General features: G+C 44.4%; 1 protein-coding gene across 1 annotated transcript; it reads right to left on the reverse strand.

Annotated features, from left to right (window-relative positions):
- Window positions 1–4,344: 4,344 nt before the first annotated feature.
- LOC123429212 (dirigent protein 21-like) lies at window positions 4,345–5,026 on the reverse strand. The gene has a single exon (XM_045113267.1). The coding sequence runs from the start codon at window positions 4,999–5,001 to the stop codon at window positions 4,465–4,467; it is 537 nt and encodes a 178-aa protein (XP_044969202.1). The 5' UTR covers window positions 5,002–5,026; the 3' UTR covers window positions 4,345–4,464.
- Window positions 5,027–18,987: the final 13,961 nt, after the last annotated feature.

Below are 18,987 nucleotides of genomic sequence, written 5' to 3' on the forward strand. Positions count from 1 at the left end.
CGCAATACCGCCATCGTCCGATCTGGAAGACCAGATCCTAGGGTTTCCCCCGAAGCAGTGTCCACCATCAGCAACCGTTCAGGACGCACATAGTGCCCACCACCACTCAGCCCTCAAGGCGACGCCTTCAGGAAGGTCACGACGTCAAGGACGCCACCGCCGCCCACCGGAGTTAGGGTTTTCACCCGAGAGGCAAAAAAGGGGAGCAGAGGAGCAGATGTATACCGACGTCTCCAAAAAGAACAACGGCGCCCTTGAGCGGCGTCGTCGGCGCGGCCGGCCTGGGCCAACCAAGGGGTTTCCCCCAATCCGAATCTCCTCCACCGGCTTCACGCACAGGAAGGGCCCTGGCAACCACGCCGACACCGTCAAGAATCCGCAGGAGAGAGGCCCACAGATCAGGACCTGGGGGGCGCAGGTGGCGGTACGGGCAGCGGCCGACGAAGGGGAACAACACACCTCCACAACGACGCTTCCAAGAAAGATAGCGGCACCCTCGGGGGTCGCCGTCGCGGCTCCGATGAAACCAGAGCAAGGATTTCTCACGGAGTTGCGCTGGATATCCACCGCCACGGACCGCTGAGCATGGCCGCCACGCACCATCACGACCCCCAGCCAAGGCCACTGCACCGCGCGCCTTGGACACTGCTCGTGCCCAGCCGACCAGCGCAGCCGCGCCCGGCTGCCGCTCCCTACCACCAGGGCCGAGCGCCCCGCTAGATCAGGCCATGGAGCCCCCGATCCGCCCTCCACCGCCGCCGATTGGCGAGATCACAACGGATCCCGCAACCGTCGACGCGGGGCGCCGCCGTCAAAGCCCGAAGGCCGACGCGAGGGGCCCTGCCGCCGCTATCCCCGGGGCGCGCGCGGCTTCGCCGGCGTCCCCTCCGGCAGCGGCGAAGCGGGATGGGGCGGAGAGGGGGTCCGGTGGCGACGCGGTTCGTGTCTCTACGTGGAGAGGATGCGCGCCCGCGACGTGCTGGCAAGGCGCCGGACTGGAGGAGCGCGGCCGGGCAGATCGGGATATATAGGATCATATCCAATCAAGATTACAATGGGATGTACAATGCCATGTCTGGAGCGTCAGAGGTCTAGTCAACGAGAGCTCGAGCTCCATGATCTAGATGAGATATCTCGATCGGATATATTAATTAACTATTTTGTGCTCCAAGTGTTTCTGTAGTCCAAATTTCAATCTCGTCTTGCAAGACACTCCCATATAGGGGTCCTGATCGGTGGCAAGCGTCCTTATTCTTGATCGTCCTTATTCTTAATCGTTGTAAGGCCCCGCTTGGAATCCCAGTAAAATTTTACAACTGTATATTGATTACCACTGTATATTACTGAAGATCGGTAAAATACAAACCGATATACAAGTGAGGTCTCGGATGCGCTTGGTTCGTCTTATTTCTCGTCCCCGTCCAGGCACTCGCCCGCGGGCGCCGGCGCTGGCGCCAGGACAGACAGCGTCGTGCACGCATGCGCCGCGAAGAGCCAGGCCGCGAGGACGGGGCAGCAGCGGCCGTGGTCGAGACAGCCCGGACCGCCGCCGGCCTCGCACGCCACGGCCACGCCGCCGAAGAGCTCCGTGAAGAGGTCGAGGCGGCAGGGGGGTCCATGCGCCGTGAACAGCCAGGCCGCGAGGACGGGGCAATAGCGGCCGCGGTAGAGAGAGCCCGGACTGCCGCCAGCCTCGCACACCGCGGCCACGCCGCCGAAGAGCTCCACGGAGAGGTCGAGGACAGGGATTGCGTCTGCGTGAGCGGGAACGAGGAGACGTCGGAGTCTCAGACGGGGCGAGGAGCGCGATGAGAACCGCGGCGGCCGCGATGTGAGGAGGTGGAGGTGGCGGTGGCGGTGGGCAAGCGGCGAGCAGATATCCTGCTCTGGATACAGAGCAAAAACGATGGATGGAGGAGTGTTTTGAAAACACGCGGATTGCAAGCAGATTACAACTGTAATGCAAAACCAAGTGTAAAGTTTACAATGCAAAAACGTTATTCCAAGTAGATCCTCGGGTTTCGGTTACAGAGGTATTTTTTCCGCTTGTAAACTGCTGCAAAACGGGGAACCAAGCGCAGCCTAAAATGCAAGCTTTTGACTGCTCTGCATTTGATATTCATCGCATTTGATATTCACACCCTCCTTTGAGGGTGACCCGGTGGTGATATGTGCGTGGAAATTGGTTTCCCAAGATACCCTCTTACCGTATGAAGGACTTCAAGTCCTTTGAAAGGACCAACCTAATGATGGTTTTATCCCCCCATTGATTAAACCATGTAATTTTAACCACCATTGTTTTCCTTCATTTGGGTGTCACGAGGTCCCGTTATGTTTTTGTTGCCGTAGACGCTGTGGCGCGAGTTTGAATCATAGAGTCACACAAGAAGAGACAAACGTAAATTAAACTAATGCAAACCACTGAATGTGCAATGAAGTAATAAAGATTCACAATTCAGATTGTCATCGTTCTGGGTTTGATCTCTCAATATCTAGCGAAGTATACTAGGTCCTATTCTTTTAAATAATAATATAAAACTTTCTGAAATATTGTTTTGTTCAAATGATGAAACTATTGAGCATTTATTTATTTCCACCAGTTTGCTCGATATTATGTATGATCTATCATTCCGGTGTTCAACATGAATCCACCTGACAATGTTTCAACTATGTTAGTTATTGGTGGCAACATATTGTTACAAAATTGAGACTGGGGATTCAAGTTTATTCATACCATTAACAACCATCAACTTTTCGGTTGTAGGCAATAAAACCAAAATGATTTGTGTGCAACGCAGCATGTTCCTCTACATGAAATGAATCATCATGTTGTGCACGTGGTTGCAGACTGGAAATAATTCCTACACCAATCCAACACGGTTACAACTCAGCACGCGCATGCAGTGACGAATCTCGGAAGAAGATGAAGGGTGGGCTTCAAAGTTAAGTGTGTGTACTAAAACTCAAAAACTCTCAATTTTTTGGTCCAAATAAGGTCAAAAAAATTATGGAATAGTAGCAATTTTTCTTTTTCAATTTTTGGAGGGCGGCTTCTAGATTCACCACTGCGTACATGTCTCCTAAACCACTAGGATACCTACCATAAGACATGATATTTGACACTCCCCAATCTCAACAAACGCCTCCAATTGTCACACTGTGAGTGCCTTGGTGAATCCATCCGCAACCTGGTTAATCCACCTCGTTTGGAAAATAGAACTGTAATTTTACATCACATATATGAGAAGTTGGGACAACCAGTTCAATCAATTAAATTCGGGCACTAAGGTCAATTCTCTATTCTATGTGAAAAAACTAAAGAAATAAAATACAATGAAGATTCTTCATGACGTAACTTATCAGGGATGCCCAAGTTAATTAGTTGACATTTCTAACAGTTGACTTCACATCACAAACCTAGATGCCTACATCAGATCTCCTTTAGTTTGATATAAATTAACCTGAATAGCAAGCATCCGATGTGCATAATAGAATATCCCTCGACAATGTCATTTGTTCTGACTTCTGAATCCTAATTCATTAACTACGGTATGAGTATGACGAGGATATAACATCCAAACTATCTTGGTAAAAAGAGAAAAGGATTAGTAGGCCTTACGAAAGATGAGGTTGCCATAAATATCGTGGAGAACTCTGGTTTATTGCCTGTTCCCACCATCAATGGAGAAATTGTAGCTAAAGATGGTGGGCATTGCACCCATATTCAACAGTAAAATTGAACAAAATGCATATATTGTTTTATGAAACTTACTGGACTTGAAGATGCACAAATGTTTTAGGTGCTTGCTAAGTTTAAAGGAAAAATGATATCTGAGGCGCTCCAGACGAAAATAAAATAAAATGAGTCCTCAACAGTTTGGGCGCTAATTATAAAAAATTTCAGTAGGTCCACAAATGTCATTGCGACATATAAAATTCAAGCACCTAATAAATTTGTGCCTCTTTGAAGCCATGAAGTGTCACAATTTTTGATTGTTTTGTTTTTAACTTTAGTGTGTATCGATGGTGCAAAGCACCCATGATTACAAAAAACCATTTACTTCCTTTTATCTCTCAAAAATAGGGGTTTTCGTAAGCAAACTTGGAAATGCACATCCTGTAAAAACCGATATTCATGCATCGCTCCATACCATTTACACGATGTTCCGGCTGTGCCATATGGTAGCCGGCACGCCGTTCGAGATTCGGGCCTCTTGTGCCTCGCAAAGAGATGAAGGAAATTTCTACGGCAGTAACCAAACGAGTCTATTGCAGCTCATTTATTTATGAGTATAAAATTCTCCATGAATCATGAACTCACATTAACACTTCGACCTGGAAGCTAAACAAACACATCGGACGCACTGACATGCTGAAGACATCCAGGACCGTAAAACACAAACACAAATCGTCGATGCTCCTTTTATGCAAGCACCCATCATATGCATGAAAGTAAGTCTGCACCTACACGCGCAGGTACATATCAATCTTGAGCACCGCGTTCCTGGTGGTGCTGTTGGCGGAGTGTGTCCGGAGCAGACCGTACCCGGTCGCACCACGGAGGTCGCCGGTGCCGCCCACGATTGGCAGCTCCCTGACACTGTCAAAGATGACGTCCCTGGAGAGTATGGCCACGGAGCTGCCGTTTTGACTCCCTGCCGTGAACACGAAATTGGCGGTGAGCAGCAGCGCGTACTCTGTCATCGATGCGAATTGGAAGAACCCCTGTGCCCTGCCGATGGCGGGGGACGCCGGGTCTGGCCCTTCCGTCAGTAGGTCATCGATGACGTACATGTCGCCGAAGTGGGTGGTGGGGTCGTTGGCCAGCGGCACCACGCCTTTGATGACTTGCACCGCTGTTGCTGGGCTCGACGGCCCGCCGGTGACGATGTCATGCATGTAGAACTTGAGGTGGATCGTCTCCGTTGCCGCTGCCGATGCCATCAGCACGAGGGCGAAGAGGAAAGCCGGTAGGAGCTGCATGGTGTTCTTGATGGCCATGGCTTGTACAAGGATAGGATAGATGTTCACGAGTTGAGTCTATGTTTACACGCTCTGGCTCGAACCCTTTATATAGGCAAACTGGAAAGGACCCGGCGGCAAAGCAACTACTTGGGCAGCTACTTTTACACACAAAGGTGCATTTGGGTGTCATGTTTCTAATATCAAGAAATACTAGAACCATAATTGAATAGTGCAACTAGTTGTGCAGCCATGATGAGCTGGCCCGTGAAGTAGAGCGCAATGATAAGGAGGCATCTATGTAAGTTATGTGAAGTCAACTGTTAGAGATGTAAACTACGTACTTGGGCAGCCATGATGATTGATGAGTTACGTCATGAACAATGAGCACTACATTTTTCTTACAAGGAATAGCTAAGACTACCCGTAGTGGGAATAATTTCACTAGTAACATAGAGTCCAACTCAACAAATTTGCTTATATGGCAATGCTTTAATGTGGAGAGAGATGAATTTACTAACACAGCTAGTTACTCATTCTAGGACAAAATGAGTCTACAACATAATAAATAAAGTGTGGCATGACAACACACATTGTTACTGCTTTGTGGACCTCACACATTTTTTCGAATTTATAAATAAGATGGCCGTATGCATCGATTGATGCAGAGGCCGGGGGCTCGTTTCCTCCTTTTCAAAAAAAAACACACACACACACACATTGTTACTCCCCACTACATAGGTAGTAATTTAGACTAACATATGTATGCATATTACTAGTCTATGTCAACCTGAGATGCAATGAGTTGGTGGATATCACCGGAGATAAAGCCGGCGTACTTGAGTCATGATGTCACATATGGTGAGCCGCTGAGGCACAAGGGCACATACAAGCAGCGTCTCTCTGGCTGCCCAGCCCCCATTCGGCAATGATGGAAATTTAAAATGAGCAACACTATTAAGAATAATGACATTTACACAAATTTTCTAGGTGATGTTCATTTCTTGTTACTTTTGTAGTGGTTTTTATTTATTTATGTTATGCAAATTATGTTTTTGTATATATAATATGCAAATTCTTTCCAATGAGATTCAAGTACGCACTATTAGGAAAAAGTCTACTAGTAGCGCGGGTTAAACAGCTAGTAGTAGCAGGGATGTCCGCGCTACTACTACGGGGCAACACCTAACTGATAGTAATAGCGCGGTGCATCCCGCGCTACTAGTAAATTTGTTAGTAATAGTGCGGGTGCTACATGCGCTACTACTAACTATCTGTGACACTTGTCTGTGACCCGTGCTACTACTATTAATTTGAAACCCCCCAAAAAAATCATGACCCATGCTGGAGAAGAGGGCCACTTCGAGGAGCAGGTCCTATGCACCGTCGGCCGGAGATGGGAAGCAGATAAGGCATCGTCATCTTGTACACCGCCGGATGATAAGGAAACCCATGAGGAGAGGGAAGGGAATGGAATAGCGAATCGCAGATGGGCAAGGGAGTACCTAGCTTCATGAGCAGCGACGCCCGTCCGAAGCACACGAAGAAGAGGAGCTCCATGGAGTCGTCGGCCAAGCAAGAGCGCACGTATGTCCCGGCTAGCGACTGTTGGGACAAGTTGGAGCTCCGGGTCGAAGCCCATGGCGGATTTGCGGGCAGGCGCCATGGCCGCCGCCTGACCTTCTCGCGGCTCGAGGGGACGGAAGGGTATGGGATGGGAGGAGGAGAGGGTGGGTGGCGGCGGCGGCAGTAGAGGAGAGAGCGGGGCCATTAGCGGCGGCGACGGCCAGGTCAAGAGGAGATTGGACGGCCTTGGGTGGCGGCGCCAATGCGTGAGGGGATGGGATGGGAGAAACGAATCGGAGAGAGGGGGAGAGTGACGAGAGAGGAGGGATTAGGGGGAGGATATACAGGGACTTCAAGGCTGTTAACCTACCTTGTACTTAGTAGTAGTGAGGGGTAAAAACACGCGCTACTGCTATCAACTTAGTAGTAGCGCAGGTTTATACCCCGCGCTATTACTAATGCATGTGTCCGCACTACTACTATCAACTTAGTAGTAGCGAGGGGTAAAAAGCCGCGCTATATTAAAGTATTTTCAATTCTTGTCCTCAATTATTTTCAATTTTTCCTTCAAGTATTTGTTTTCTTTTTCAACCAAATTTAACTTCTCGAGAAGAATTTCTATGTGGATTGGAATTTCCGATTCACACACCTCCTAGATTAAAAAAAATATGTCACATTAGTCGTCATAATTGTCATAAACAATAAATAAAATAAATAGTTATAAAATATAATATATACCACATCCGAATCATAGACAGGACGGGGGCCGACGGAGGCGGATACCAAAACCATCATACTATATAATAATAATAATAAAAGTAAGTAATTTATACAAGTATGTATCTAAATCATACAAGTAAGAATTTTTTTTTCTTTTGAAAAGAAGACAAGAACAAGAGGCTCACCACGGTGGTGCTCACGACGAGATCGGCGTGGGGCGGTCGACAACGGTGAAGACGGGCACAGGACGACACCCTACACATGTGCAGACTCTAAGAAGTTAATTTGACCATTTCAAATGAGCTAAACTAACAGTGACACATGAAAGGATGAAGTAGCTAACCTTTTAAAACACTTGTGGGGTTGGTGCACGGTCAAACGTAGACAAATATTGAGGAAAATGGAGTTTGGAGGTCGAGTTTGGAGAGGAGAAAGCTTAACTAGTGTGGCTCGGGCATTTCAGCGAACACGTCAAGTGCATGAACTAGAGTGGCAAGGGTGGCATATGGCATGGGCACACTTCAGCCAAAAAACAAAGGAGAGTGGGCAGGGGCGACGATATATATAGGCAGAACTTTAGTCCCGGTTTTTGTCTAAAACCGGGACTAATAGCCTACCCTTTCATCCCGGTTCGTGCCACAAACCGGGACTAATGATCCGCGGCACGCCACGTGGGAGTCGCTGGATCTTTACTCCCGGGTTTTTCCCCGAACCGGGACTAGTGAGGTGAACCGAATCGGGACCAATGCCTGGCATTGGTCCCGGTTTTGATTTGAACCGGGACTAATGGTCTTTTGGCCCTCGGCCGAAAGACCCTTTTTCTACTAGTGCTACTAGTAAGTACCAGTAGCGAGGGATAAAAATTCGTGTTACTAGTAAGCGTCTATCTATAAGCTTTTCCCTGGTAGTAACGTAATAGTATGTAATTTAATGGTATGCAAGCTATTAGTGTGATGCTCTATGTTAAGCATTTATCTGGGAATGTTCAAAACCATTTCAATCGTCTTCTGGTGCATGATTCAAGGCAACAACCTTGTATACTTCAAATTTGTTCGATATTGCTTTCTTTGGAGATCAAATAATCATCTAAGTTTGTTCAAATATTGTATATATGTACCAATGTCTTTGAATGTACTTTTCCAATGTTCATGTGTATCTCGTCTAGAAGCTGACCTGAGGGCCGGTGAGCTTCGTGCAATGGTAGTACGTAGGTCCAACTTCAGGTGGAACAAGTTAAACCGTTGTGGAATGAGGGCCAATGAATATCTTCACTAGTGGCTGGGGCGCGCCCTGGGCGCGCCTCCTTTGCGTGACTGAGCGCACCATTCTTGCTGTTGTTTGCTGAGGCATCAGTGTGTGGTGTTCTTTTCAATAGTTTTTTGTCCTGTGGGCAGCACATGATCAATTTATTGAACTCTAGAAAGCAGAGCAATATAATAGAAGTGACAGTATCATCTTATAAAAATAAGTTAGAGCAGTAAAAATGCATTGGTGGCACTGTGGCAGTGCACATTCATAAATTACATCAGGTAACTAAAGATAGCACCGGAGGAGCATCATATGCACGGATAAGATTATATATGAACAAATAAATAGCAGTCTTGCAGCCTAAATAAATGATTACAAAGATGAAGGGTATTTCAAAACAACAGTTGGCGCTGTCAAAAAGTAGGTACAGTTAGAAGGTAAAGTTGACCTTGACGACCATCACCGCCTCGACGGCCGATGACCACAGGCTCGACAGCCACCACGTTGGCAAGCGTATAAGAGTGCTGACCCCTGATCACGTCAAGCTCGTGGAGGCTCAGACCAACCCTGCAGCTTACAGATAGCTGCTAGAGTAATAACTTCAAAGCACTCTTGTTTAGAAAGTGGATTCATTCTCAAATATAGATAGACAAAGTACACATGAAGGTTTATATGTCACCGGACAATTATGTGACCATGACGACAATATACATCTTGATAAGTTGGATGGTGAGGCTAGAAAAATATAAGATTTCTCGGGTTTGGCATACATCCAACCATATTCAGAGTTCCAGTCGGGTCAGAACTCCACTTCAACGCATTGGGCTAGCTAAGTCCAGAAACATGACATCTTGGATAGTTCAACTGGTCAAAATGTAAAGATTTGAAATTAAGATTCAGGATCAAATTAGTTTTCATTTATCAGATATTTTTGTTGTAATTTCAGCATAAGAGGTGTGAAGTACTGTTCGACCCCATTTTTCAGTAACTATCACTACAGTTCTAAAATGAGAGACATTTGAAAACTGCTTCTTTTCTTAGCAGAAAGTCTGAAGTTACGTGTGACTTACCAAGTCGAGCAAGATGTTGGAGACCTTGTAGATCACCGGCAGGTTGGGGTCGTGAAGAAAGGCAAGCCCCTTGGTCGTGACGATGTCGATCTTCATCCTTGTCATCCACAAGAGGGAGCCATTTGGACCTTAATAAGGAAATATGATGTTTCAGGTCAGTTTCCTCCTCTACATTGACCTAGAAATGTAACTTGCAAGTACAAGAAGTTGGTCGGATTATTAATTTTTCAATCTTGATGGCATCGGCAGCCGATGACTGAGACACCATGTTCGTGCGGTGAACGAATTTCCTAAATTCGGAACACTGAAGCCTCAAAATAAATTTTGAATTTTCGGTAATCTCATTTGTTATTCGGAACCTGCAATTAATCATAGTCCTAAATCTTTGTTGCAGCTATCTCTCGAGCATTTCAACAAACAGTAAAACATAGGATGGGCATGAGCGTAGGGCAAACCTGCTAGTCTTGGACTCTTGTATTCTGCATCTGATGCGCCGTGGATGACCTAGACAAGCGTCATAGTAACCAGTGCCTTGACGTTGTAGTCCAGGAAAGTAGTGTAGCACATATGTTTGTATTTATTGTATAGGAAAGAAGAAATATGGACAACTCTTATTACTTTCACAACATTAAATCGATCAGCCGCTGCTCAAGAGCATTGAACGTAAGAACAGTTCCAGCAGCGGTGAGATGTTCTGAGCCCTCGGCTCATGCCGAAGTGTCAATGACTGAGCTTCATCAGTATTTCCTGCCTTCTTCCTCCAAGACAGTTGAATTTTTTTTATGGAAAACAACACAATGTCTTTGTCTTATTAACATATTTACTAATATCCAATTTATTTCACATAACAGATCATTTGAAGGTAACCCCACTAAAACTTCCTAAGCAGACATAAGTACCCTTTAATTAGGAACAACATCAGCAAAGAACACCAAGCTTTGAATGATATATTTTTCACAAATGTCACTGGGGGCTGATAATCTTTGTGCAAAGATGCACAACCCTTTTAATATGAAAAACAAACACTGTGAATACCACAAAAGAGGATGAGAGCCGTAGGCAGGCAATGAATACAATGAATTGAAGCAATCACCTTCCCGATGGCATCTATTTAATAGATCGTAACTCAAGTGGACTGCACGTTTCCCACCGTCCCTACATGGAAAACAGTAGTGATTCAACAAGGTACCACCAACCACAAATGATAACATCATATTTGGAAGTACATACGTGTAGAATATTACCCTCCCGGGTTTACGATTGCTCTCCTTAAAGAATGACAGTAGTAAATCGCTGCAAAAATGCTACGATTTTGAAACACCATCGGCATTGACTACTCTGAATGAACACAAAAGATATCTCATCATACCAACGTGTACAGGGGTGCTCTTCTCAGTTAGAACTCTATAGTTTCTGATTTTAGGCCATTCCATGGAGGCCACCATGCACTCATCACCAATAATGCTAACTGCATTACCGTAATGACAACCATTTGACCTCTTGGTCATCATCAATTAACCATCGATATACATTTACTTTTTTCTGAATCGCTAGTCAAGTACAGGAAAAAATTCTTCAGTTCAGAGGAGTTGTATTCGGCGGTCACACCTGACAGAAGACACCTCGATCTATAGTTAAACTATTCTATGTTGCGTTGTTGCTGATTTCATCTTCTATCTACACTTCGCAAATTTATGTTGCGGAGCTTCACACAAAATTATTATATATACTGCGTAATAATTAATCCTAAAAAAACATCCAAACACCATTCCATCAGCAGCCTAGCACCATAGAGTGTTGACATAAGCAGCCAGCATGGACCGTAGTCTATTTCAAAGAATTGATAACTCATCGGCAACCAATTCAAACGGATCATGGTGTTCCGAGAGCAAGGTGAAATTTTTTCATCAGGGAGTAATAACACACTGTACTTTGCATGATTAGCATTCATATGCATTAACAAAAAAGAGGCTACCTCAAGTGGAGCATTACATTGACCGAACTTATTCTCCAGTGACATATCTTGGAGTGTCACCAAACACTTCTACAACGTTGTTTTTCAAGAAACTAAACACTGTTAGAACATGTCCCTGGATGTGCATGGACGCGGAAAATCTCTCCTTGGGATATAGAGCTGGAAATCTGGGACATTGGGTGTTCTAGAGCATTCATGTCATTGAAGTGATAGGAGAATAGCCTTTGTCTTTGGGACATGCTTGCTGAACATGCAAGTTCCCTAGACGAAGGATGAGTATAACTGATGAAGCTTTATGCAGTCTGTTTGGTCTCAGATCTAAGATTGATATATATTTTACAAATCATAGCAGCCTTTTTGATAAACTATCTACTATATATTATTCTTTTGGTACATGTAAATGTGTGTGTAACATTTTCTTTTATATTGAAGCGTACTTCCAAGATAAATTCAGTGGTCCAGTGTGAAGTCATAATATGGCCGGCGAAAAACTTCTAGATCCACGAAAAGTACCTTTCTTCTAGTATACTACTACGATTGCTTTTTGCTTGGCTTAGCAAGTGATGTTGGAGGAATCAAGAAGGTACATGAGATGACTATTGAAGGAGGAAGTAAGGATGGGACCTCACCTGGCTGAGGATGTATTGGAAGATGAGGGTTTCCTTCCCACAGGTGACCTCGGCAATCTCCGGCAGCAGGTCCGCGAAGCCATCGCTGGCCGGCGATGCCCGCATTGCAGATACTCTCCTTGCCCCTATAGAAACCCCAACTGCCCCTCTATAGACGAAAGGATTCAGAGAGCACGACGAATCAGCAACGAGCACACACATGGAGCGGCGACGGTGGGGGAGGAAGATACCTGCGAGCAAGGACATGAGGAGGAGAGAAGTGGAGGCGTCGGTGCTAGGGTTTAGGCGTCGCACACACGAGTTGGGGCTCCACTGGGTGGATACGGAACCCATTCTCCGTCCCCGGCGTCCGACGGCAAGGCCGGATCACGTCGCCGCCTCCCACAAGGCAGAATGGCAGATCATGGATCGAAACACCTTCTCCTCCCACCTGCTCCTCTGTCAGCTCTGTACCACTGCTGGCACTCCTCCGTCGGCTGGCATCGCCGTCGCTCGCATAGGCGTGGAGACGAAGATGAGACGTGGGCGTGGGACTCGATGGTTGCCTTCGTGGGTAAGGAAGAAGAGGCGCTCCGTCGCATTACCTGGGGGAGGCGTTATCCTAGACGGTAGGATAGACGACTGGCTCGATTTTTTCTATTCTTACGGCTGTTCGGTACAGTAAAAAAAGTGAAGACGTGGATAGCGCGAGAGTGCGCCCTTTACGCGTACATTAATGTGTTTGATTACATCATATTGTTTATCTAAACATTCGTTAAGTTGCCTTGCTCGATGCACCAAGTAGGATCAAAATGTATTGTTCCATGGTAACTTTAGGGCAGTAATATACTTCATAAAAACTACATACGAATGTATATAGACATGCTTTAAAAAATAGATTCACTCATTTTGTTTTGTATGTAGTCTTTTAAAGAAATATCTAAAAAGACTTATATTTAAATATGAAGGGAGTATAAATTACTCTAGGTGGGCTAAGATGTTGTACCGGTTAATATCAAATTACAGGATTATTATAGGGATTCCGGGACGGGAATGACGTAGGGCGGCTGGATACGATAATGCACTCTGGCACCATCAGTTCACCTCCACCTCTCTATCTCCATCGGCTCCGCTGGTCATTAACTCATTATCTTTCAACCCAACCAGTTGGCTTGCTTCTGAAGCTCGCACGTATGTATTGAGTATGCCCAAAGGTGATCCATGTACAGGTAAGCGATTAGGGTAAACATAGACTCTGATCTACGTGTCCACAGTTTTACAATCAATACCTCTTAATATGCACTTCAGGCGAGCATTAGTGAAAGCATGCTGGGAGGCATGGATGCATCTGGTAAGAAGAACTATGCAGGTTTAATTATCTCATCAACCAGATAGTGTTCGTTCAATTTTATCTGTGACTGATGTGTTCTCAGTAAAGTCCATGTACATGGATTTGATTAACACAGGACCAGTATCCAGATCAGTACATATTTAAAATATCAAAGTGCCTCTAAGGATTAAAAATTTTATGTGATTTTTACACAAAGGTGTGGTATTAACCAAAGATAACTTAATTAAACATAGTTGAAGAGGTAGATCTAATTGTTGTTATTGTGATCAAATGAAACAATAAGACACTTGTTCTTGGAATGTCCTTTTGCAAAACTAGTTTGGCGCACTGTTCATATAGCTTTTAATGTGATCTCACCTACATGCATGGACTCAGTATTTACAACGTGGCTCAATGAAGTGGACGTTAAAATTTCAAAACTTATTAGAATTGGGATATGCGCTCTATTTTGGGCTATATGAAATACCAGGAATGACATGACTTTTAATGACAAGAAATTCAATAACTTTTTGCAGGTCATATTTAGAGCGACTTCTTGGATCTGTACGTGGTCGTTACTCAGTCATGTGGACTTCAGGAAGCTTATGGATACTGGGTGCAACCGATAAGAGATGACCGCACGGGTTACCTTCAACCGGTTTGGATGACGTGCTAGTAATAGACTAGGTGTATAGGCATCGTAGTCTGATATTAGTTATGCCGGATGTGGCAGGTTTTTTTAAGTTTTCATTTATTTTTAGTTCCATTTTCATTTCGAGATACAGACTTATCTGGACCTATGATGTTACTTTAAATTTTTAAATCATATGACTGCATGCATCGATTGATGCAGAGATCGGCTCGATTCCTCTCTTTTTTTAAATGAGATGCTGACAGATATTAAACAAGTGTGTGTCACCTCGACCTCGTACATCAACTCAGCGAGCTTACATTAATAGTGGTATATTCTCTGTGAAGGTATACTTTCCATGAACCTGCACTAGGGTCATAGTATACACTTCCTTAATTTTTCTAGGTACGATGCCTAGAAGGTAGTAGTAGCCGCCTGATAAAGTAATACAACTTTGTCAGCTGCTTCTTAATCTAACCTTTGGGACTAACAAAGGACATTTACATTTAGAATATACATGTGATACCCAGCCGGCTTGTTTGGCCGTATGCGCCTTCGATGCAAAGGCTGGTGGGGAACTCTTTCATCGTTCTGTGACAAAAACACAAGACAAAGAATCAACAAAAGCATCGATTTCCAGTAAAGAAAAATGAAAAACGAAGGCTTGCGAATGACTATATCTCTAATTATTTGACTTCCAATTAAGCTGCAAACACAATTTCTACGGACATGTAGCTTCGGTGTTTGTAACCCAAGCAGTGGCCTGCCAATTTTCACACATTAGATTCTTATGTGTAAACAAAGATAAAATAACACCATCAAGTTTGAAGGATGACCGCGCCAACAATTCTAACATCCCATTACCTCTCCATTCAATGTATAGAACTTTGTCGAAATAAATATTCAATTATTTAGAGAGATTGGCTAAGTGTTTCCACGTCCTATGGAGACTGCTAGCTGATACAATAGGGAGAGGAACGCCTCAATCATTGTGCAGATAGAATCTGTTGCGACCATCTAAACAACTCATATGGCTTTTCTTCAAGAAAGGGATCTATTTAAACACAAGATTATTGAAAAAGGGGAATTTTTTGGTCTGAGCCACTATCTAACTGGGATGGTCCAGGCTTGCCACTCAAACTTCCTTAATTATGTATGTCCTATTAGTGCCTGTGAAGAAATCAGTAACATGGCCCTGCGCACCCTCTCAACCAGTTGTTGCGCGCCGAGTACCTGATGTCGGGATCTCGACAAAGGGTGTCCATCGGCATGGAGCAGTCAACTGCAAATGGCCATGCCATGTGGCACCTTTTTGCCGGGTACCGTGAACTTACATCCCTGCATACGTCTTGTAAGCCGAGTTCTTGTTGTTTACCTAGTGCTCTTTATGAGGCCCTCATCATTTGTGTCGTGTATTACTTAATACGGAGAGCCGTACACGGCTTACATCGTATTTGCCGTGATCCCATGTTATGCAACTCAGCAAATAGACATGAACTCGGCAGCGGCCATTTTTCTTGTAGTGCTAGATCTGATCGAGGTCATGAACACGAGGATGATGACAATGATGGATGTATAAACAAGAGGCCGAAACTGGGAATGGGTGGACAAGATCATGGCCTCGTCATTCGGCTACTTGGGGGACGGCTATGGCGGCTTCCCTCTTTGCGCGGAGGGGGCGGCTCAAGGAGGTCCGAACTGGCGCGTAGTGGTGCCATGGCCGTGCGGTATCCCGGCTACTGATTGGCTGACATGCGGTTGCGTTGGCGTAGGTGTGGCCTGACCGGCCATCCACAGCACCTTCCTACGGCCGCGAGTTGTCTCTCCCCTCTGGTGGTTGTGGGAGGCTCCGGCTCCTCAGGGGTGGTTGCTTTTTGCGCGACCGGATCTGAGGCATTGCTTTTGAAGAACCTCTTTTGTATTTCGAGTATTGTATTTGTTGGTGGTTAGAGTGCCACTGCTGCTGGTGATTGTTCACAGTGCCGTGATTTTTTTTCTTTTTTCTGTTCCATTTTTCTGTGTGTATCCTTGGTGTCTTTGGACATCTTGTTGGTATAGAGGCCGGGTGTAATTGCTATCTTCGCGATATTAATATATTCTCCTTGTCGAAAAAAATGCTTGGAAGTGTCCCGAGAAGAAGGAGAATGAGGAGACAACACTGCTCGACATCGACAATAAGCCTATGCTTCTTTTAAGCTGCGTTGCGAGTGTAGAATAAAGATTAGAGACGAATTGTTACCTCAAATATTGATTTAATGGATATGCATGTTTACTTTTTTCTGCATGTACCTTAGTTAGTTTAGGTAGTTGTCTGTTTTCTCAAGTCTCAGCTAAAGCACGCGAGCAAGTGAGATGCCAGTTGACAGTATGTTACCATATGGTGTGCGTGATGTTTAATGTCGTGCGATACGACAACGTCATGTGAAGCGGCTAGCCTCGCGACATGCTGGAGGATCGCAAGCTGCAGTTCACGTCGATTCAGCTCGATGGGCTTCGTGCGGGAGCCAGCCCCCTGTGCAGGCCTAGTTAACCACGTTCCACTGTTTTTTCTACGAGCACCTATTTGACGCATTTTGCGTCAAATAGGCACCTGACGCATGCAGTGAATCTAGACTGGTCCGGCCTATGGTGTAGCGATCGCGTTCGTGATGTAGTGTCCGTATTGGGCCAGCCCATCTGTGACTCGCCCAAAACTGGGCCGGCCCAGCTTACTTTTTTGTTTCAAGAAAATTAAATAATTGTTTTTCTGTTTTTTGCAAATCCTGGAACATTTTTTCAAACTTTGAATCATTTTTTCTTAATATCCTAAAAAATTTATAAATATTCCAGAACATTTTTTAAAATTCCGGAACATTTTTTTCAAAATTCCAGAACATTCTTAAAAGTTGCGGAACATTTGTTTAAATTCTGAAACTTTTTTGTAAATTCCAGAACATTTTTTCATATTCTGGAACATTTTTTAAAATTCAGAAACATTTTTTCAAATTCCGGAACAGTTTTTGAAAATTCCATAACATTTTTCAAATTCCGAAATATTTGTTCAAATTCCCAAACATGTTTTAAATTACGGAACATGATTTTCAAATTCCAGAACATTTTTAGAAAGTACAGAACATTTTTAAAATTTTGGAACATTTTTTGAAATTACGGAACATTTTTTGAAAAGCCAGAACATTTTCGAAAGAAAAAAATAGAATAAGACAGTGAAGAAAATCGAAAAAAAAAGTTTGTGCAAATTGGTTTTAAGCTTTGCCGTCGCTGTTAGTTTTTTTGAGATTTCACATTGTTCTTCATTCACGTACATGATTTAGTTGGGGTGGCTAGCGTAGCTTGTACCTCGTGAGGAGGTTGCCGGTTTGATACCTAGCACGAACACATTTTGTGGTGTTTTATCTCGCGAATCAAAGCCACCCAAATGGGCCGACCCAGTGTGAGCTGTCCCCCCGTGCGAAGCGGTGATTAATTCTCGCAGTGAGCGGCGTATAGGGAATTTCATTTTTTCCACCGGAATAGCTTTCCTCAGGACAGCTAGCCCACAACGTCGGACGGTTGGAAACGATCTGCACACGAGATCTAACAGCAAAAATTGTTGTGGGCATGAGAGAGCTGGGAAAGGGTTTGGTTTTACTGTCCTTAAATTCCATTTTTCTGGTGGACCTGTTAAGTACCTTATGTATAAAATAATAGATAAATCTACATGTCTTTAATACATTTTTAAGAAATGTTTCATGTCCCGGAAGAAAATAAAATCCATTGCTTACAAATAAATGTACATAAGTCCTAAAGTGGATATCTTTTTTTTTTATTATTTTCTAATAGAATTTACAAAGGGATGCAAAAGTCAAACAGTTAGGTTCGTAATATACCTTACATGATGTAATATATTCCATAGTTGATTTTCAGCATAGAGCATGTGTTTCGGGTGGACCTTCGATAGACACGTGGAGCAGCTGTTTTTCTCAAAGCCCAACTAGAGGACCACACCGACCCGATGACTCTAGTTTTGTTTCAGATGAAATATAAATACGAGTGAGATATGAGATGGTCTACAAGAGCTACTCATACATCTATGAATGTATATATATATATACCAGCACACTATTATCTCTTCTCATGAGGTAGCCGCTAGCTAGTAACAGCGGACCAGACTTTGCGTTCCCGTAGTAGCTAGAATCTGTCGAGGCTAGCTTTGGCAATGTGGTATCGTATTGCTGTTAATTTAAGCTAGGACTAGGAGGCACTGGGAAATGCGGTAGTGCGAACATTGCAGGTCTTGCGCGCAGGGTAAAAACCCCATGGACCTGAAAAGCAGCAGTTAGCGCAATTTTCCTTAACCTCTTTTGCTGTTTTCATGTCACACTGTCTTTCCATTCAGATTTCAGTGTACAAACGTGCTGCCTCGAATGTTCTGCAAGTGCACTTTGGAGCTGATGGGCCCTCAATGGGGCCCATCTACGCTCACAGTTCTGTGGCTGCTCATCCATATGCATTGCACGACAGCCTTTTAGTCACACGTTGTCACAGATGAACGATCCTATAATCAGTATTTCACGATGTGTAAAAATGTTTCTGATAAAGTCTCTGCCAGTTATAATGTACCATGATATAGCTAGGAAAAAATGAGCTGTCAAACATAGCTTGTATTGCCAGTTCACCGTTGTTATTATGCTATCCAATGATGATCTAGAACACAGATCAAGATGAACAAACATGTGTCACGCAATACACGCAATTATAGTTCAAAGACAAATTCAGAAGCGACACCCCAACAGCGCCATGCATGGTTATCTCTCTCTATATATAGTTCAACTGTCTCAAACTCGACATACACCATACAGTCCGTAGGCACACAAACGGAATGCATCTGCCCTAACACG

Source organism: Hordeum vulgare, chromosome 2H (assembly GCF_904849725.1).
Source record: "Hordeum vulgare subsp. vulgare chromosome 2H, MorexV3_pseudomolecules_assembly, whole genome shotgun sequence".
Lineage (NCBI taxonomy): Eukaryota > Viridiplantae > Streptophyta > Magnoliopsida > Poales > Poaceae > Hordeum > Hordeum vulgare.